Here is a 15,558-nt window from a genome sequence, read left to right as displayed (position 1 = left end):
CCTTGTGCGCATCTCGGGAGGCCACAGCGGGAGACCACAGACCTCTAGTTGGCAATCCTTGTACCGGAGGCGGCCGCCGGGGCTCTCTATCGACAGAATACTTAATTCTCATTATTCTCATGAAGTGTTTAGCTGTGTTATCTTGTTTGCCTGGCTGCCTGGAATTTATGGCGCCCCTGCCTTGAACAGGTTTTAATTCAGCAGCCGAGAAGTTTGGTAGCCTTGGAAGAAATGTCGAGGGAGTGATGAACTATTGTAATTCCCCCCTCTCCCAGAGTATTGTGATAGTTGTCTGGTTTCTAAGAATGTTTTGTGGCACTAGAGGTTTGCTTCTGAACGGTGAGTCCTTGAGATATTAACATACACAAGCGCCCACCCTGCGGATAAGGGCGATCGCATACAAAGGGAAATGAGGCTGCTGTGTCTTAAACCATTATGCGAGAATGGAATTTCACAAGGCGGGGGGGGGGGACTTTTCATACCCCTACATGACAGGCATGCTTGGTCAAATACCCTATTCTACACAACTATGAGGCCCAAACTACGTGTATGTAAAGTGATGGGTTTGGGTTCTCAACTGCAAGTGGAGTATTCTGGAGTAGCAAAAATGGGGAGATAGCTCCCCTCCCTGCATTGACTTGGGAGGGAAGGAGCCCTTCTTACCTGTGCTGTGGAAGACAGGCAGGATGGTGCTGCTGCAGTCGTCTTGTTTGGGGGCTTCCTGGAGGCACCTGGTTGGCCACTGTGTGAACAGACTGCTGGACTTGATGGGCCTTGGTCTGATCCAGCAGGGCTTTTCTTATGTTCCTATGAACCTACATAGTGGCATTCCAAACCCACCTGGGCGCTCCTTTATTTTTTTAAAAAACATTTCCCTCAGCTGCTGTGTGGCTGCAGGGAACCCAAGTTGGGACCAGGTAACTACCTCCCACAGTATATGGGGCCCTACATAAGCAGCTGTGAGCTCTTGCAAGAAAGGAAGAGTGTAATGAATAAATATGATCCAGTAGAGGGTGGTGGGATGTTCAGTGCAATCTGAAACAGAGTTATACCATGCTAAGCCCAGTGACTTCAATTAATTTAGAAGGGTATAACCCTTTAGAAGGGTATAACCCTGTTAGGAGCCCCGTGGCGCAGAGTGGTAAGCTGCAGTACTGCAGCCCAAGCTTTGCTCACGACCTGAGTTCGATCCCAACGGAAGTCGGTTTCAGGTAGCCGGCTCAAGGTTGACTCAGCCTTGCATCCTTCTGATGTTGGTAAAATGAGTACCCAGCTTGCTGGGAGTAAAGGGAAGGCTGGGGAAGGCACTGGCAAACCACCCCGTAAACAAAGTCTGCCTAGGAAACATCGGGATGTGACGTCACCCCATGGGTCCGGAATGATCCGGTGCTTGCACAGGGGACCGTTACCTTTATTTAACCCTGTTTAGAACGAAACTGATTGTTGCCCATCTCTTAGTTTTTGCCGCTTTAATTGGAGCCCACCCAAACCCCTCAAGTAGATCGTTCTTTTATTCCCCACGGTAGCCCTGATTCCACATATTGAGAGGTAAAAACCAGATTCTGTGGGTTATAACCAGTGCTTCCTGTATACACAAGACGGCCGTTAACAAGATCCCTTTCGAGTCCCGCAAAACTACGAAACGCTGTGATTCTTGTTGAGCCGTTTCCTCAGGGCCGCCTGAGAGTCATCGCTATTTTTGATTTTCTGTTTTGCAGGTTGCCCCCCGCCAAGAGCAGAGGCCTCCTTCGGCCGGACGAGGCCTGTTTTGGTCGTGTCCGACGGAACTCCGTTTTGCTTCCTTTCCCCCGGCTTGGCTTGAGGCAAGGCCCCGACGCCTCAGAATGAGACAGCTGAAAGGGAAACCCAAAAAAGAGACCTCCAAAGATAAAAAAGAGAGAAAGCAGGCGATGCAAGAAGCGCGGCAGCAAGTCACGACCGTGGTGCTTCCGACGCTGGCCGTGGTCGTGCTTTTGATCGTGGTGTTCGTTTACGTGGCAACCCGTCCCAACACGACCGAATGATGCCGTTTTCGAATTCTGTAACTTTGGGCCTTCCGGCTCACCTGCTACCCTGTCGAGAGCCAAAAAAGAAAACCAAGAAAAAAGAACTCTTTTCCAATCCCCTAGTCATTAACTATTCTTTGACAAAGGAGTCTTCTTCTTTTTTGATCTTCTTTCTCTGACTTGATTCAAAGCTCCACAGTATCTGTCCCTCTCTCTCTTGGAATGTAATCTAGAATATATTTGCTACTTGGCAAAAATGCATTTTATGGTCCCACTCATGTGCCTTCTGGACTTCAACTCTGGGGGGAGATTTTCTCTTATAGCCCTGTGTTCTCAAAGGGGATTTGTTGCTTTCGCAGTTTGTTATCAGTTGGCTTCAAATGATCAGCGGCGTTGTTGGCGGTGTCCATGAGCTTGTGTCTATCCAGCTTTCCACAGCTTCCAAAGAAGTGAATTCCCCCCCTCCATGTATTGATTATACAATAGAATTTGAAATCATTTGACTAAAGGAAAAAAATATTTATTTTTGGAATAAAGAAAACAAGCCTTACAGAAAAGTCTCCGTTTTGTTTTGCGTGGAAATACTTAGGCTGTGTCACAGGGGGTAAGCGGCCCTTATACGCCATGACGCTCGCCTGGCTCCCAGGACCAGATATTTGCCATAACGCACAAGGCCCTGGAAGCAGTGCTGGGGCCAGCGATGTGGGAGAGGCTTATGCACGTCATGGTCTGCACATCTGCATAGCCATGAGCTGAGTCCAAGTCAAATCCCTGAGATTCCAGCTATGCAGATGCAGTTTGGCTTGCTCCAATCATGTCTGGCCAAGTATCATCCTCACCTCTCCCCCATTTTGTGTGCTAGCCTACCAACCCCTTCAGCATGGTGTAGTGGTTAAGAGCGGCAGACTCTAATCTGGAGAACCAGATTAGATTCACCGTTCCTCCACATGCTTCCTGCTGAGTGACCTTGAGCTAGTCACAGTTCTCTCAGAACTCTCTCAACCTCACCCACTTCACATGGTTCCAGTTTTTTTGGGGGAAGGATATTGTAAGCTGCTTTGAGGCTCCTTTCGGTAGAGACAAATGGGGTATAAATAGGGTTGCCAACCTCCAGGTACTAGCTGGGGATCTCCCGCTATTACAACTGATCTCCAGCCGATAGTTATCAGTTCACCTGGAGAAAATGGCCACTTTGGCAATTGCACTCTATGGCATTGAAGTCCCTCCCCTCCCCAAACCCCACCCTCCTCAGGCTGCGCCCCAAAAACCTCCCGCCAGGGGCGAAGAGGGACCTGGCAACCCTAGGTATAAAAACAAACTCTTCTTCTTCACAGGCAGATGTTGTTGTGCCGGAGTAATCTTTAGTATTTGAGCCCCAAAGGTTGCCTCCCCACCCACATAATATCATATAATGTTTTCCATTAAAACACTAGCGAGAGCCTACACAAAACATCCCTTTCTTCCTTGTGAGGGTTAACCCACTAATAATTTTAAGATAATTTTTAACATCTTGCCGGATTAGTTTGTCCAAAAACTTGATGAAAGCCATAGGAAGTGGGAATGGCAGCTTTAAATGATGGATTAGACAATGTTTTTGTTTTTTGAATAGTCCTTTCACAAGAGGCGGCCATTTAGAAAGTTGTAGTCTTTTGGGGGAGGAGGGGGGAGTTTTTTATAATGTTTCTAATGCCCTCCCAATAACATGTGCAATAAGAACAAGAGGAATTGAAAAGGGGGGGTGGGGGAGGGAGAGGACACAGAATTTGAATTCAGAGTGGGTCGAGCCCAGGAGGTAAAGATCAGGAGCGCAAAGCCATAAAAACTCAAAACTTGACTCCTAAAGCTATGCAGAGAAGCAGTTTCTCTGCACTGAGATTATTCAGCGTTCTAATGCTAACCATATACCCTTTCCTCTCAGGGATATGCATGGAGAAAAATCTCCTGCCAGCAGGCAGTAGGCTGAACGAGCCCTGGAGCCTCCACCCAAAGCTTTGGATGGGATCTTCCGTGTGTGTGTGTAAAATACCATCACGTCACAGTCGACTTATGGCGACCCCAGCACAAGGGGGCTTTCAAGGCGAGTGAGAATCAGAAGTGGTTTGCCATTGTCTTCCTCTGCAGAGTCTTCCTTGGAGGTCTCCCTTCCAAGTACCGGCCCTGCTCAGCTTCTGAGATCTGACGAGATCGGGCTACATCATGACACCTTCTCTCCCAGGATCTTCCATGGCATTAATGGAAGCTTTCGTATTTTAAAAGCCTACTTTAAAAAAAGCCCTGACCTGGATAGCTCCCGGCTAGCCTGACCTCGTCAGATCTCAGAAGTTAAGCAGGGTTGACCCTGGCAAGTATTTGGATGGGAGACTTCAAAGGAATACCAGGGTTAAGAGGCAGGTGATGGCAAACCACCTCTGAACGTCTCTTGACTTGAAAACCCCACCGAGGGTCGCCATAAGTCAGCTGTGACTTGACAGGAATTTTTTTTTTTAAGTGGGCAAAGCAGTTCAGATGGGCAATGCCTCATAACCACTACCTGGACTATAAGCTTGGGGACAAATATGGTAGCCCGGATGCACCCCCTCCATGCTGGCAATAGCTCTCCAAGTTTTCAAGGAGAAGCTTTCTCCCAGACCCGCTGGTCTGAGATCTTTTTTTTTTTTTTTTCCCAACCTGGAGCCGCCAGGAATTACAAACCCTCACTTTCTGTAGATGCTGTTCTTCTTCCCCCAGAAGCTCACCTTTGCCTTCCCTTACAAGGTGAAATAGAAGAAATCCCTTTGCAATTATAAAAGAAAGAAGAAGCGGTCAAAAAGTCTGCTTCCAACGTTGTCGGCCAAAGGTCTAACAACTATCCTTTGCTCTTTTTTTTTTTTTACTTAACCAAAAAAACAAAAAAACACCCTGATGTATTCCGGTCTCAAAACTTCAAAAAAGTGCTTCAGTGGTGCGATTTCAAACTGTTTCTGGGCACGAAGTGACAGAAATGGAACTGAATGATTGATTGGAATCATTTGAGCAGAAAAAAGCACACCGAGCAACCGGATCCCGACGGCATCACGTGACTCAGCAGCCAAAGGTGCTCATTACCAGATAAAGCTGTTCTACGTATATTACAGTGAGCCCTCCTTGAGCGCAAACCGGGTTTAGAGCCGTGATTTTATTAGGAGCCAAATTTCTAAGCATGACTCTTACTCTGATTCAACATGCTTAAAAACACAGGCACGAGGCTTTCAGTGTGTACATTTTCTGTTCAGCTGGAAGAAAACAGAACCTGGGGAATATTGGGCATTTCATATATTTTTTTAATGGGGGGGGGGGCGACCCTGGCTTTGTCAAGCAAAAATGCTAAAGCAATTGGGAAGTGCCCCAAAGTTGAAAGGTTAGGAGAAGCCTTCTGCAGTCCTGATATAAAAGAATATTTGACCTCAGGTGTGATCCAGGGTTGCCAGGTCCCTCTTCACCACTGGCGGGAGGTATTTGGGGCGGAGTTTGGGGAGGGACTTCAGTGCCATAGAATCCAATTGCCAAAGTGGCCATTTTCTCCATGGGAACTGATCGCTATCAGCTGGAGATCAGTTGTAATAGCAGGAGATCTCCAGCCACCACCTGGAGGTTGGCAACCTTAGTGTGATCCCACCCAATATATATGTGTGTGTGTGTGTGTGTGTGTGTGTGTGTGTGTGTGTGTGTAAAGTGCCGTCAAGTTGCAGCCGACTTATGGCGACCCCTTTTGGGGTTTTCATGGCAAGAGGCTAACAGAGGTGGTTTGCCAGTGCCTTCCTCTGCACAGCAACCCTGGACTTTCTTGGTGGTCTCCCATCTAAATACTAACCAGGGCTGACCCTGCTTAGCTTCCAAGATCTGACGAGATCAGGCTAGCCTGGTCCATCCAGGGCCCACCCAATGAGCCACCTCCTTTTAGACTGTGTTAGGAACGATGGAGTGGCAAAGAACAGTATATTTTTAAGAACCAAGAGAAAAATATTGCAGACTGCTAGGAGAAGAGTCTGTATAAAGGTTTAGAGTCTGACTCTCTTGACATAAAATTGGTGCCAGGGTGTTTTTTATTATTATTATTTCAGTAGCACTTTAAATAAACCAAGCACTGCGCGGAGAACTAAAAAAAGAAAACAAGTCCCTGGCGAAAGGCTTATAAACCCCAGTATTGACACAGCCCAGGAAAAGGGTGGGGGGGAGAGAGACAGAAAGGAAGCCAGTGGAGGTTTCGTTTATTAAGCTCCGTGACTTCATAAAAGCGGACAGCCACTGTTACAGATCGATGGCTTGAGTTGTAAAAAAAGCAGAGAAATGTTTCGGGAGGAAGATCTCTTTTGAGAACTTTTGAAGGGGGAAAGAGGAGCCCTGAGGAGGGAGAATCGTATGTGTTGGGAGAAGAGAACGAGAAAGAAAAAGACCCCCCCCCTTTCCCATTGTTTGCAGCCCCTGATTACTAAATGAACAAATAACTGGCCCCACTTTAAGATTGCATGGCACGTCCTGAGTCAGTTGCTCTCACAAGGAGTTTGGCGCAATTGGTGTTGCCTGTGGGAAAATTAGGGTTGCCAGCTCCGAAAATAGCTGGATATTTTGGGGCAGAGCCTGAGGAGGGTGGGGTTTGGGGAGGGACTTCAATGCCATAGAGTCCAATTGCCAAAGCGGCCATTTTCTCCAGGGGAACTGATCTCTATCGGCTGGAGATCAGTGGTAATAGCAGGAGATCTCCAGCTAGTACCTGGAGGTTTGTGGGGAAAAGGTACCTCAATGCTAGTACCTGAGTTTGGAAATCAGCATAGATGCGAAAAGATTAAACAAAGTGCAAAAAAACTTTATGGTGCTACACACTTATACAAACCACAAAGGTGATACAATGGATGAAAACATGATAAACGTGAACAACAACAATGCAACTGAACAAAGAAGGACATACAAAAGCAGAACATACAAAAGTAGTTCATACACAATCCAAAGGCAAATGTCTTTTGAAAAATGGAAGTCAACAGTCCTTAGTAAGGTAAGTATTCATAACATGCACAATCCAAAGGCAGAAGCCTTTTGAGAAGAAAAAGTCAACAATCCTTAATAAGGTAAGTGCTCATGTTTGCTAATGGTCCTTCGAAAGTTGCCAAGTAGTGAAGATATAAACTGAAGGGGAAACGGCCGTTTCGGTTTCTTGTATTAAACTCCTTCAGTCCCCAAAACAGCTTGTCTATAGTTACATTTGACTGCTCTCATAAGAAACCGAAACGGCCGTTTCCCCTCCATGCTGCCTCCCCTCAGCTCTTTCTACTGATCCCTTTATCTCTTCCTTCAACAAACTGCGTTTGTGTGTCTCTTAGCCTCTAATGGAGAGGGTGTATCCTCATGACAAGTGTTCATTCTCCCACCCCCAGCCGAAACAAGGACTGCCGGGTCAGCGAAATGGACCGTGGGTTGGTAAACTACATGTTGAAAATGGAAATCGTATGGAACCAAACTAGTTAACGCTGTATGGGTGTGCATACACATGAGAATGTTATACAACCTGTCAAAAAAAATATTTGGAAGATGTCTGCAAAAGGAAATGTTATACTATAATGTAAGATTGTCTTGTACCCGCGAATGTCCTTTCCAGACCACAGAGGTTTTGTAATGTACTTTTAAAATCATTGTGTACTTGAAACCTTCAGCGAGCGGCACTACCGCTTGGTCACTTTGATGTGGAGGGTAAAGTGGTGGGCTGAGGCCAGGGAGACGTGGGTCTTGACAGCAAACTGGGTGACTGTGGAAGTCAGGTTCTGAACTGATGTTGGAAAAGAGGTAGCGTGATGTGAGGCGTTACCAGTGTGGTCTCTACATGAGCCCTCTGCCTGACAGACTTAATCCAAGTGGTTTTTGACTGGAATAAGTCCAGCACCTGTGAGGGAAACAGGTAAAGAACATTAACTTTTAGGGAGTCAGCGTGGTGTAGTAGTTAAGAGCGGTGGTTTGGAATGGCGTGCTCTGATCTGGAGAACTGGGTTTGATTCCCCACTCCTCCACATGAGCGGCGGAGGCTAATCTGGTGAACTTTCCAGCTTCTCTACATCTTTCTTAAATTGTGGTGCCCAAAACTGAACACAATACTCTAGGTGAGGTCTAACCAGAGCAGAGTAAAGCGATGCCATCACTTTGCGTGTTGGTATTCTCTTTCATTCCTTGTTTCTGTTTAAGCCTCCTTCCTGCCTTGAGTCAGCATCGGCTTTTCAGGTATTGCTCACCCAATCAACCTATGGATTACCTCTTGAATAATGCACTACTCTGCCTGCATTTCCCGCAGTTACCTTCAGGTGTCTATTGAAGCGGGTCCCATCCTTGTGTGAGTACATCTCTCCTTGACGCTGAATGATATCTCCTGCAGGTACTCGTTATTTTTTTCATCTCTTGGCTTATTATTGGCATATAGTACCATTCCACAAATCGTTTTCTCAAGAGAATCGCTCAGTGTCAAAAATGCATTCAGTCCTGAGCCGCATCCGGCCCTTTTGCGAAGACGACCCTGAACGAATGGGCTTCTTCCGCATTCCTGTGCACCATTACACAAAAAGACCTCCCAGGTTAAAGCCATTTATATTCATTTACAAATGCTTTCCCAGCGCAGGCAGGCAGGCTCAGTGGTTCTGGAAGCTTTTATGTATTCTTCCCTTATTCCAATGAGCTCGGATTCTCCCTGTTTATCTTCACTACTCCGCTCTAAGGTAGGTTGAGAATGACCAGCCAAGGGTCATCCAGGGAGCTTCATGGCTGATTAGGAATTTGAATCCTGTTCTAGTCTAACAGTAACTACTGCCCGACACTGGCTATCTAGTAGAACTTCACAGCAATATGAGGGGGAGAGGAAGTAATATGAAGCAACCTTGTACTGATGCATGGGTACTTTGACTCACATTCATCCCTGGACTGTCTCTGTTGTTCCTTGGAGTTATGCATGAGTTTTCCATCCCTCAGAGTCGACCTCGTGCCCACCCCACGTTCTCTCGGGGTCTTCTCAATGCTCTTTTAATGCGATCCTTAGTTTTGCAGTACTCCTGATACTCCAGGAATTTATTTAAGGCAAACAACCACCATGCATAGGATTTTGAGAATTCGGATCAGAAAAGTGTGGGTCAAGAGAGCGTTGAGGCCGAGGTTAAGTTTCCATGCATAAAAGACCTGAGTCAGCTTGTTGAGACATTCAGCCCAATATTCTGTACTCTGGCAGCGGCTCTTCAGGGTCTCAGGCAAAGGGTCTTTTCAGTCTTGCTGTCTGCAATCTTTTTAACTCCCAACGCTGAGGGTTGAACCTGAGACTTCCTGTACACGAAGCAAATGCTCATTCTGCCCCTAGTACCAAATTCCATAGCTGTGTGTTAAGAAAGATGCTGTTCTGGAGTCATGGCAGCCAGCTGTCCCTGTACATGGAGAAGGAGGTGGCTCTTGAAGAAGCCCTTGCGCGTAGTTAGGGGTGCTACCTTTGTGACTGACACGGCTCCTTGCTACAATGATAGCTGCAAGTCAGGCCGAAATCTAACAGGCAATGCGTCCCAGCTACCACACCTCTATGGGAGAAGAGCTACACCTGTTGGGTTTCTTCCTGCTTTGCAAGAGTTAAAGTTGAGAAAGAAAGGAGGCTAATGTAGGTACAGGAAAACTGGGGTGGGCACCTTACTGCATGTATTCCCATTAGAAGAGGTATGTCTTGCCTTTCTGTTAAAATGGCTTTAAAAAAACAGCCAAAATTAGTATGAATACAAATGATTAACAAGTCAGCAGCTGTTCAAAATAATTATAAAAAATGGCAACGCAGCTAATGCTAACACTAATAATGACAGTCCATAAAAATATGAAATCAGCAACTATATCAGCACCCACGGAGACTGAAAACAAGCGAGTCCTTGAACAGATTAAAACAGGGGTGTCAAACATAAGGCCTGTGGGCCGGATCTGGTCCCTTGAGAACTCTTATCCGGTCCACGAGACAGCCACCCCCTCCAGTCCTGATCTGGGCTGGTGAGGCATGGCCCAGCCCGACCAAGTGACATTTATGTCATATCTGGCCCTCGTAACAAATTAGCTCGATACCCCTGGATTAAAACAAAGAGGATAAGAAATAAAACCATCAAAATGCCCTCTGGAACATTAGTAGTATAGACCAACTTTCAGGAAGGCAAATGGAAAAGTGCAAAAACTTCCTGGGCTGACTTTAAGGTATACAGACATATATGCATAACAACTGGGGCCATCACTGAGAAAGTCCTGCTCTGCATTACTCCCCCCCCACCACAAAAAAACTCCTTTCTTACCTGAGATACCCAGATTAGGGCACCAGGGGATGGTCTTAGTTTACAATCAGGCTCATATGGGCAGAGACCAGATCAAACACCCATCCAGCATCTGGCCCTTAAGCACTTTAGGAGCCAGATACCATTTTCTGAAGTGCTCACAAATGATTCATCTGGTTGAACGTTTTGCTTGGGGGGAAAATAGATCTTTAGTACATGGGAATAAAAGCTTTCTGGTTCTCTTTCCTGTATCCGACCCCTTTGCATGTTGGATCCTAATGAAATTTAGCTGAAATCTAGCCTTTTGGGGATTACCCGTAATTGACTGAAAGTGTTCCTCAATTTCTCTGCTTAGCTCACTGAAAATTCCCAGCTGTGCCATGTCTTAAAACAAAGACTTTGGACTTCACAATGTTACCCCCTCCTCTTCCTGTTCTTCTTCAGTAGTTCCTAATTACTTCCCAGAGTCTTCCCTTGTGTGGGCCTTTGATGTCCTCATTTCTGCAGTTCAATTCGTACAAAACTAAGCTGAGCTGAAACTTTGCCGATATGCATAAAAAACTTGGCAAACGTTGGCAAAATTCTTAAGTGCTGATTATTATTTTTTTTTTTTTACCCTTAGTGAAAACCTGCTCGCTTGATGTCGCTTTGAAGCAGAGGGCTTCGTACACCTCCTTTCCTGAGTATTGTGAAAACGAAGATAACACTTGTGTTGACATTGGGTTGGGTCCAAAGAACCATAAGTGAAGCTTCGTTGTGGAACTCTGCTTGTGGAATGGAGCTTCCCTGCCTCTCTGTCTTCTGCAGTCCCCTCATCCCACCCAAAGGTGTTCCAACAGCATGGGGTTCAGTGCAGGGGGCAGCAGCTCATGTGGGAAATCTGTTGAAATCATGGACCCCCTTCTTGTAAGGGCAGAAGTACATCTTTCCCTTTATATCTCTGCAATGAAAAGGGCTAGAGACTTGCTTTGAAACAATTGAAAGCTGGAGGCTTGGAGGAACTAACAGATTGTGGCCCTAGGTCAATGTAATGTTCTTGTGCTATGGAGGAATAGCAACAGCCGATTCAAGAACAAGCCCTCAAAAAGCCTTTAGTGGCACGATGAGGGAAAACGCAGCAAACATGGTGGCTGGCTTGAGGAAAGTGTGCACAAAATTCCTGTATGGACAAATGCCTTTGTATTTGCGGCAGCAATGACAGGGAAATGAAGAATCCTCACCATGTGGTAGCAGCCAAAGTCACCTTTGGATCCGACTCATTACACTTTTGCAAAATGCTTAAAGACTTCACATACATGGACATATGAAGCTGCCTCCTACCACGTCGGGCCGTTGATCCGTTTACCAGGTACTGTCTGTTCTAACACTCACTGTCCATGGTCCCAAGGTAGAGGTTTTCTCCCAGCTCTGCTGCCTCCTTTCCTTTGAGATGCCAAGGACAAAACCTGGAACCTCATTCATGCAAGTTATATGTACCAACAGCGCACATGAGAGTTTTGCATTATTAGCATAATAAACGTACAACTAGAATCCCCATTACATTCCACTTTTGATTGGGCTTCTGAATGCCAGCCGCAGTTAATGTTGGGGAGAGGAATGGGACATATAGGAGTCTAGAGACACCAGGGGCAGGGGGTGGGGGGTTTGCACACCTGGGAACAATGTTTGTGATGTTTATCCACAAGACGTTTGCAGTGATATCCGTAAAGGGAGTGTGGTCACCCTTGCCATGTGGGCTGATGCTTATGCAAAACTCTCTAAGTATTAGTCTGTTCTGCTGATTTAGAGACACTTGTGCTGTCTCCCAAAGTTACTTGCCTTGAAGAGGAACGGAAAGGTTGACCCAGTGATCCAGGTAGGGCTTCTCTGTAGGTAATACAGAGAGCCAGCGTGGTGTAGTGGTTAAGAATGGTGGTTTGGAGCGGTGGACTCTGATCTGGAAAATCGGGTTTGATTCCCCACTCCTCTACATGAGCGGTGAAGGCTAATCTGGTGAACTGGATTTGTTTCCCCACTCCTACACACAAAGCTAGGTGGCTGACCTTGGGCAAGTCATACTCTCTCAGCCCCACCTACCTCACAGGGTGTCTGTTGTGGAGAGGGGAAGGGAAGGTGATTGTAAGCTGGTTTGATTCTTCCTTAAGTGGTAGAGAATGTCGGCATATAAAACCCAACTCTTCTACTTCTTCTTCTTCTTAATAGGCATACTTCCTGAGAGCCCTTTACCCAAAGTACATTTGACAATGTTTTTATTCTTAAAAAGTATATGACTGTACATGGTCTTAGTGTTTTTTTAAGTAGATCAATATTATTCTTCGAATATAAATTTTCCTTTCAAAACATTTCGTCTGTTTGGGGTGGGTGGGGAGGGTGGTTTAAATTGAAATTAAACTTCGGTGTTAAAGCAAAAGTTCTGATTGCAAAGATTGTCATGAAAGGGGGAAAGCCATGAAAATTGGGGGCAAGAGAACCTGCCATTTCATTCACGTCCCCCATCCCTCAGGGCAGCTTAGCTGGTTAATTTCTTCGATTGGAGAAAGTATTGGATACATAAATTATGTTTTATAGTTTCTGCATACTTACATTCTGCAAATGATGGGTTCCCTGGGTGTCCCTCAGATCAGGGAAACTGCATAGGATGGAAGGTTCAAATCCCTTTTTCTCCTAATGCCATCCTTCCAACCAGAATCGGCCCCCTGCACCTGATATTTGTATTTAAAAAACGCTGGGAGCTCTGATCATTGAACTCCCCCCATCTCATCTGGTTTGGTCCTGTTTTGACATCAGTCCAATGCCACCCTGTCTTGCCACACAAAGTCCACAGATTGTCAACTGAGGGAAAGGGAGAAAGAGAAGGTGGAAACGAGCTGCAGCATTGGGATCAGGTGCGAAAAATCCACTTTCCGAAACCTTGCTCTGCAATTGGATAGCCTTTTCTAAGTCACTGTTTTTCAACCGTACCCTACCTTTCAGGTTGACATGAAGGTAAAACAGCTCTGAGATCTTGAGAAAAAATGTAACCCATGAATATGTCCTATATGTCCCTTGAATACCTATACGTCCCATGAATAAATACATTTTTGCCTTTTGATGTGGTTGTAGAAAGGGAGAGAAAAGAACAGTTGGTCTGAGACCTCTGAATATCCAACTCCTCACCATGGTCTCCATTTTAATCTAGAATATGCTACAATGGAAGGGTTTTTTATGAATAGGCCACACTTTAAATAATAGTACAATATATGGCTATTCAGAATGCATTTAAGGTTTAAAAATTTTCATATATAATTTCCAGGTATTTTTAGACCTCATACACTCTGCAATACACAATATTCACGTTGAAATTAAATCCGCAGGCAAACTATATACAAAACCTCGCATTACAAACACTTCTTTGTCTTGTGGGTAAATCATTTTTTTAAATGGTAAAGCGGAAGGTTGGTGTTGGGATTGTAATTACATCTCAGCATTTATTTTTGTTCTTTCCCCCCAGCTTCATCTGTGTCGGCTTTGCCTGAGACCGGCGTATTTCTTTAGGGTATTCTCTGACTGCCTTTGCAGTTCCTCGATGTGCCCGTTTAAAACCTTTTCAAAGTCCCTCGCTCGCTTCTCTTCCTCTTGGAGGAACTTCTCCATGGCGGTGGCAGGAAACAAGGTCTCCGGGGAAGACTGAGCGATACAAAAGGATTGGCACAATTAGGACGGGCGCAATTACTGCACCGGCAATATTCCACTGGCGGAAGGATCGTTTTGTTTGTATATGTATTCTTCAGTTAGTTCCCCTTGCCCGGGTTTTTTATATCTAGCTGGAGTGAATCCAGATCTATATTAGCTCAAAGAAGCACAACCGCAGTTACGGTGCTTCAGCAGGTCCACATTTAATGGCAAAGATGGCAAATGTTTCAACATTACTGAAACATAAAGCCAATGCCCGTTTGTCTGATTTTTAATATGTATTTTATTTTTCACACACAGAGAGAAATAAAAAAAATAAAAATACAGAAAAATAGAATACAGAAAAGTTCTGGGTGGAAATACAAATTTTTGATCAAACTACCTCATACATACTATTATTAATATACTCTCTAAGGACAGAATAGTATGTATGAGGTAGCTTGATCAAAATTTTGTATTTCCACCCAGAACTTTTCTGTATTATTTTCTATTTTTCTGTCATATCTCTACTCTCTTAATGTATGGTCCTCTTTGTTTTCTACCTGGTAGCCTTTTCTCTATATTGCTAATATTTTTAACATTAACATTAACTTATTTTTAATTTAATATCTAATGCTTTCTTCCTTTACATAAGTTTATATCTACCCAAACTCAATTTTGCTTATACAACATTTTAACAAACCTATGAGTAATCAAGCTTCCAGTTGTTTTGAAATTCTTCATTTGGTCTTCTATTTACTTGGTTTGACAGCCTTGCCATTACTGCGTATTCTGCTAGTTTGCTCTTCCGTTCCTCTACATCTGAACATTCTTCTGTCTGATTTTTTGAGTAAAATAAGGAAGGAAAAGCCATCTCTACTTTTTTATTTCACCAAATTTGACAGAGCCAAGGGGTAAATAACAGTGCACCCTATATAGCACTGGGCCCTTTAATCAAAGGTCCAGATTTGAGCCTTGGCTAAAGCTGTAGTGGATTAATGTACTAATGTAATTAATTACAGTTTATGACCTACATCTTGTGCATGAATTGAAATGCTGTCAATATACTCAGCCATGTTAGTCCTTCACTAGGTCAGCGTGGTGTAGCGGTTAAGAGCAGTGGACTCTAATCTGGAGAACCGGGTTTGATTCCCCGCTCCTCCACATGAAGCCAGCTGGGTGACCTTGGCCTCGTCACGGTTCTCTCCGAACTCTCTCAGCCCCACCTACCTCACAAGGTGTCTGTTGTGGGGAGAGGAAGGGAAGAAGATTGTAAGCCTGTTTGATTCTCCTTTAAAAAAGTAGAGAAATTGGCATATGAAAACCAACTCTTCTTCAATTTTTACTTTGGGACAGGGCAGCAGCAGAAGTTTGGTTTGGGACTGGCGTCATGTATGGGATACTCTGTGCGGCTCTTTAGGATGGATTGTAGGTTGGGTTGCCAGCTTTGGGATGGGAAATACCTTGAGATTTTTGGGGTGGAGCCTGAGGAAGGTAGGGAGGGGGGGACTTCAATGCCATAGAGTCCAACTGCCAAAGTGGCCATTTTTATCCAGGTGAACTGGTCTTTATCGGCTGGAGATCAGTTGTAATAGCGGGAGATCTCCAACTACTACCTGGAGGTTGGC

The 15,558-nt window shown here is 45.1% G+C and overlaps 1 protein-coding gene across 1 annotated transcript in view; it reads right to left on the bottom strand.

The window, feature by feature from the left end:
- Positions 1 to 13,770: 13,770 nt before the first annotated feature.
- The window catches only part of DEUP1 (deuterosome assembly protein 1), a 53,222-nt gene continuing 51,434 nt past the window's right edge, over positions 13,771 to 15,558 (bottom strand). The window contains 1 exon segment of the mRNA XM_056858662.1: positions 13,771 to 13,945. Coding sequence (XP_056714640.1) covers positions 13,772 to 13,945 — 174 coding nt within the window. The 3' untranslated portion in view covers position 13,771.

Source organism: Euleptes europaea, chromosome 12 (genome assembly GCF_029931775.1).
Source record: "Euleptes europaea isolate rEulEur1 chromosome 12, rEulEur1.hap1, whole genome shotgun sequence".
In the NCBI taxonomy this organism is placed as follows: Eukaryota; Metazoa; Chordata; class Lepidosauria; order Squamata; family Sphaerodactylidae; genus Euleptes; species Euleptes europaea.
This window is presented reverse-complemented; position numbering and strand designations above follow the sequence as displayed.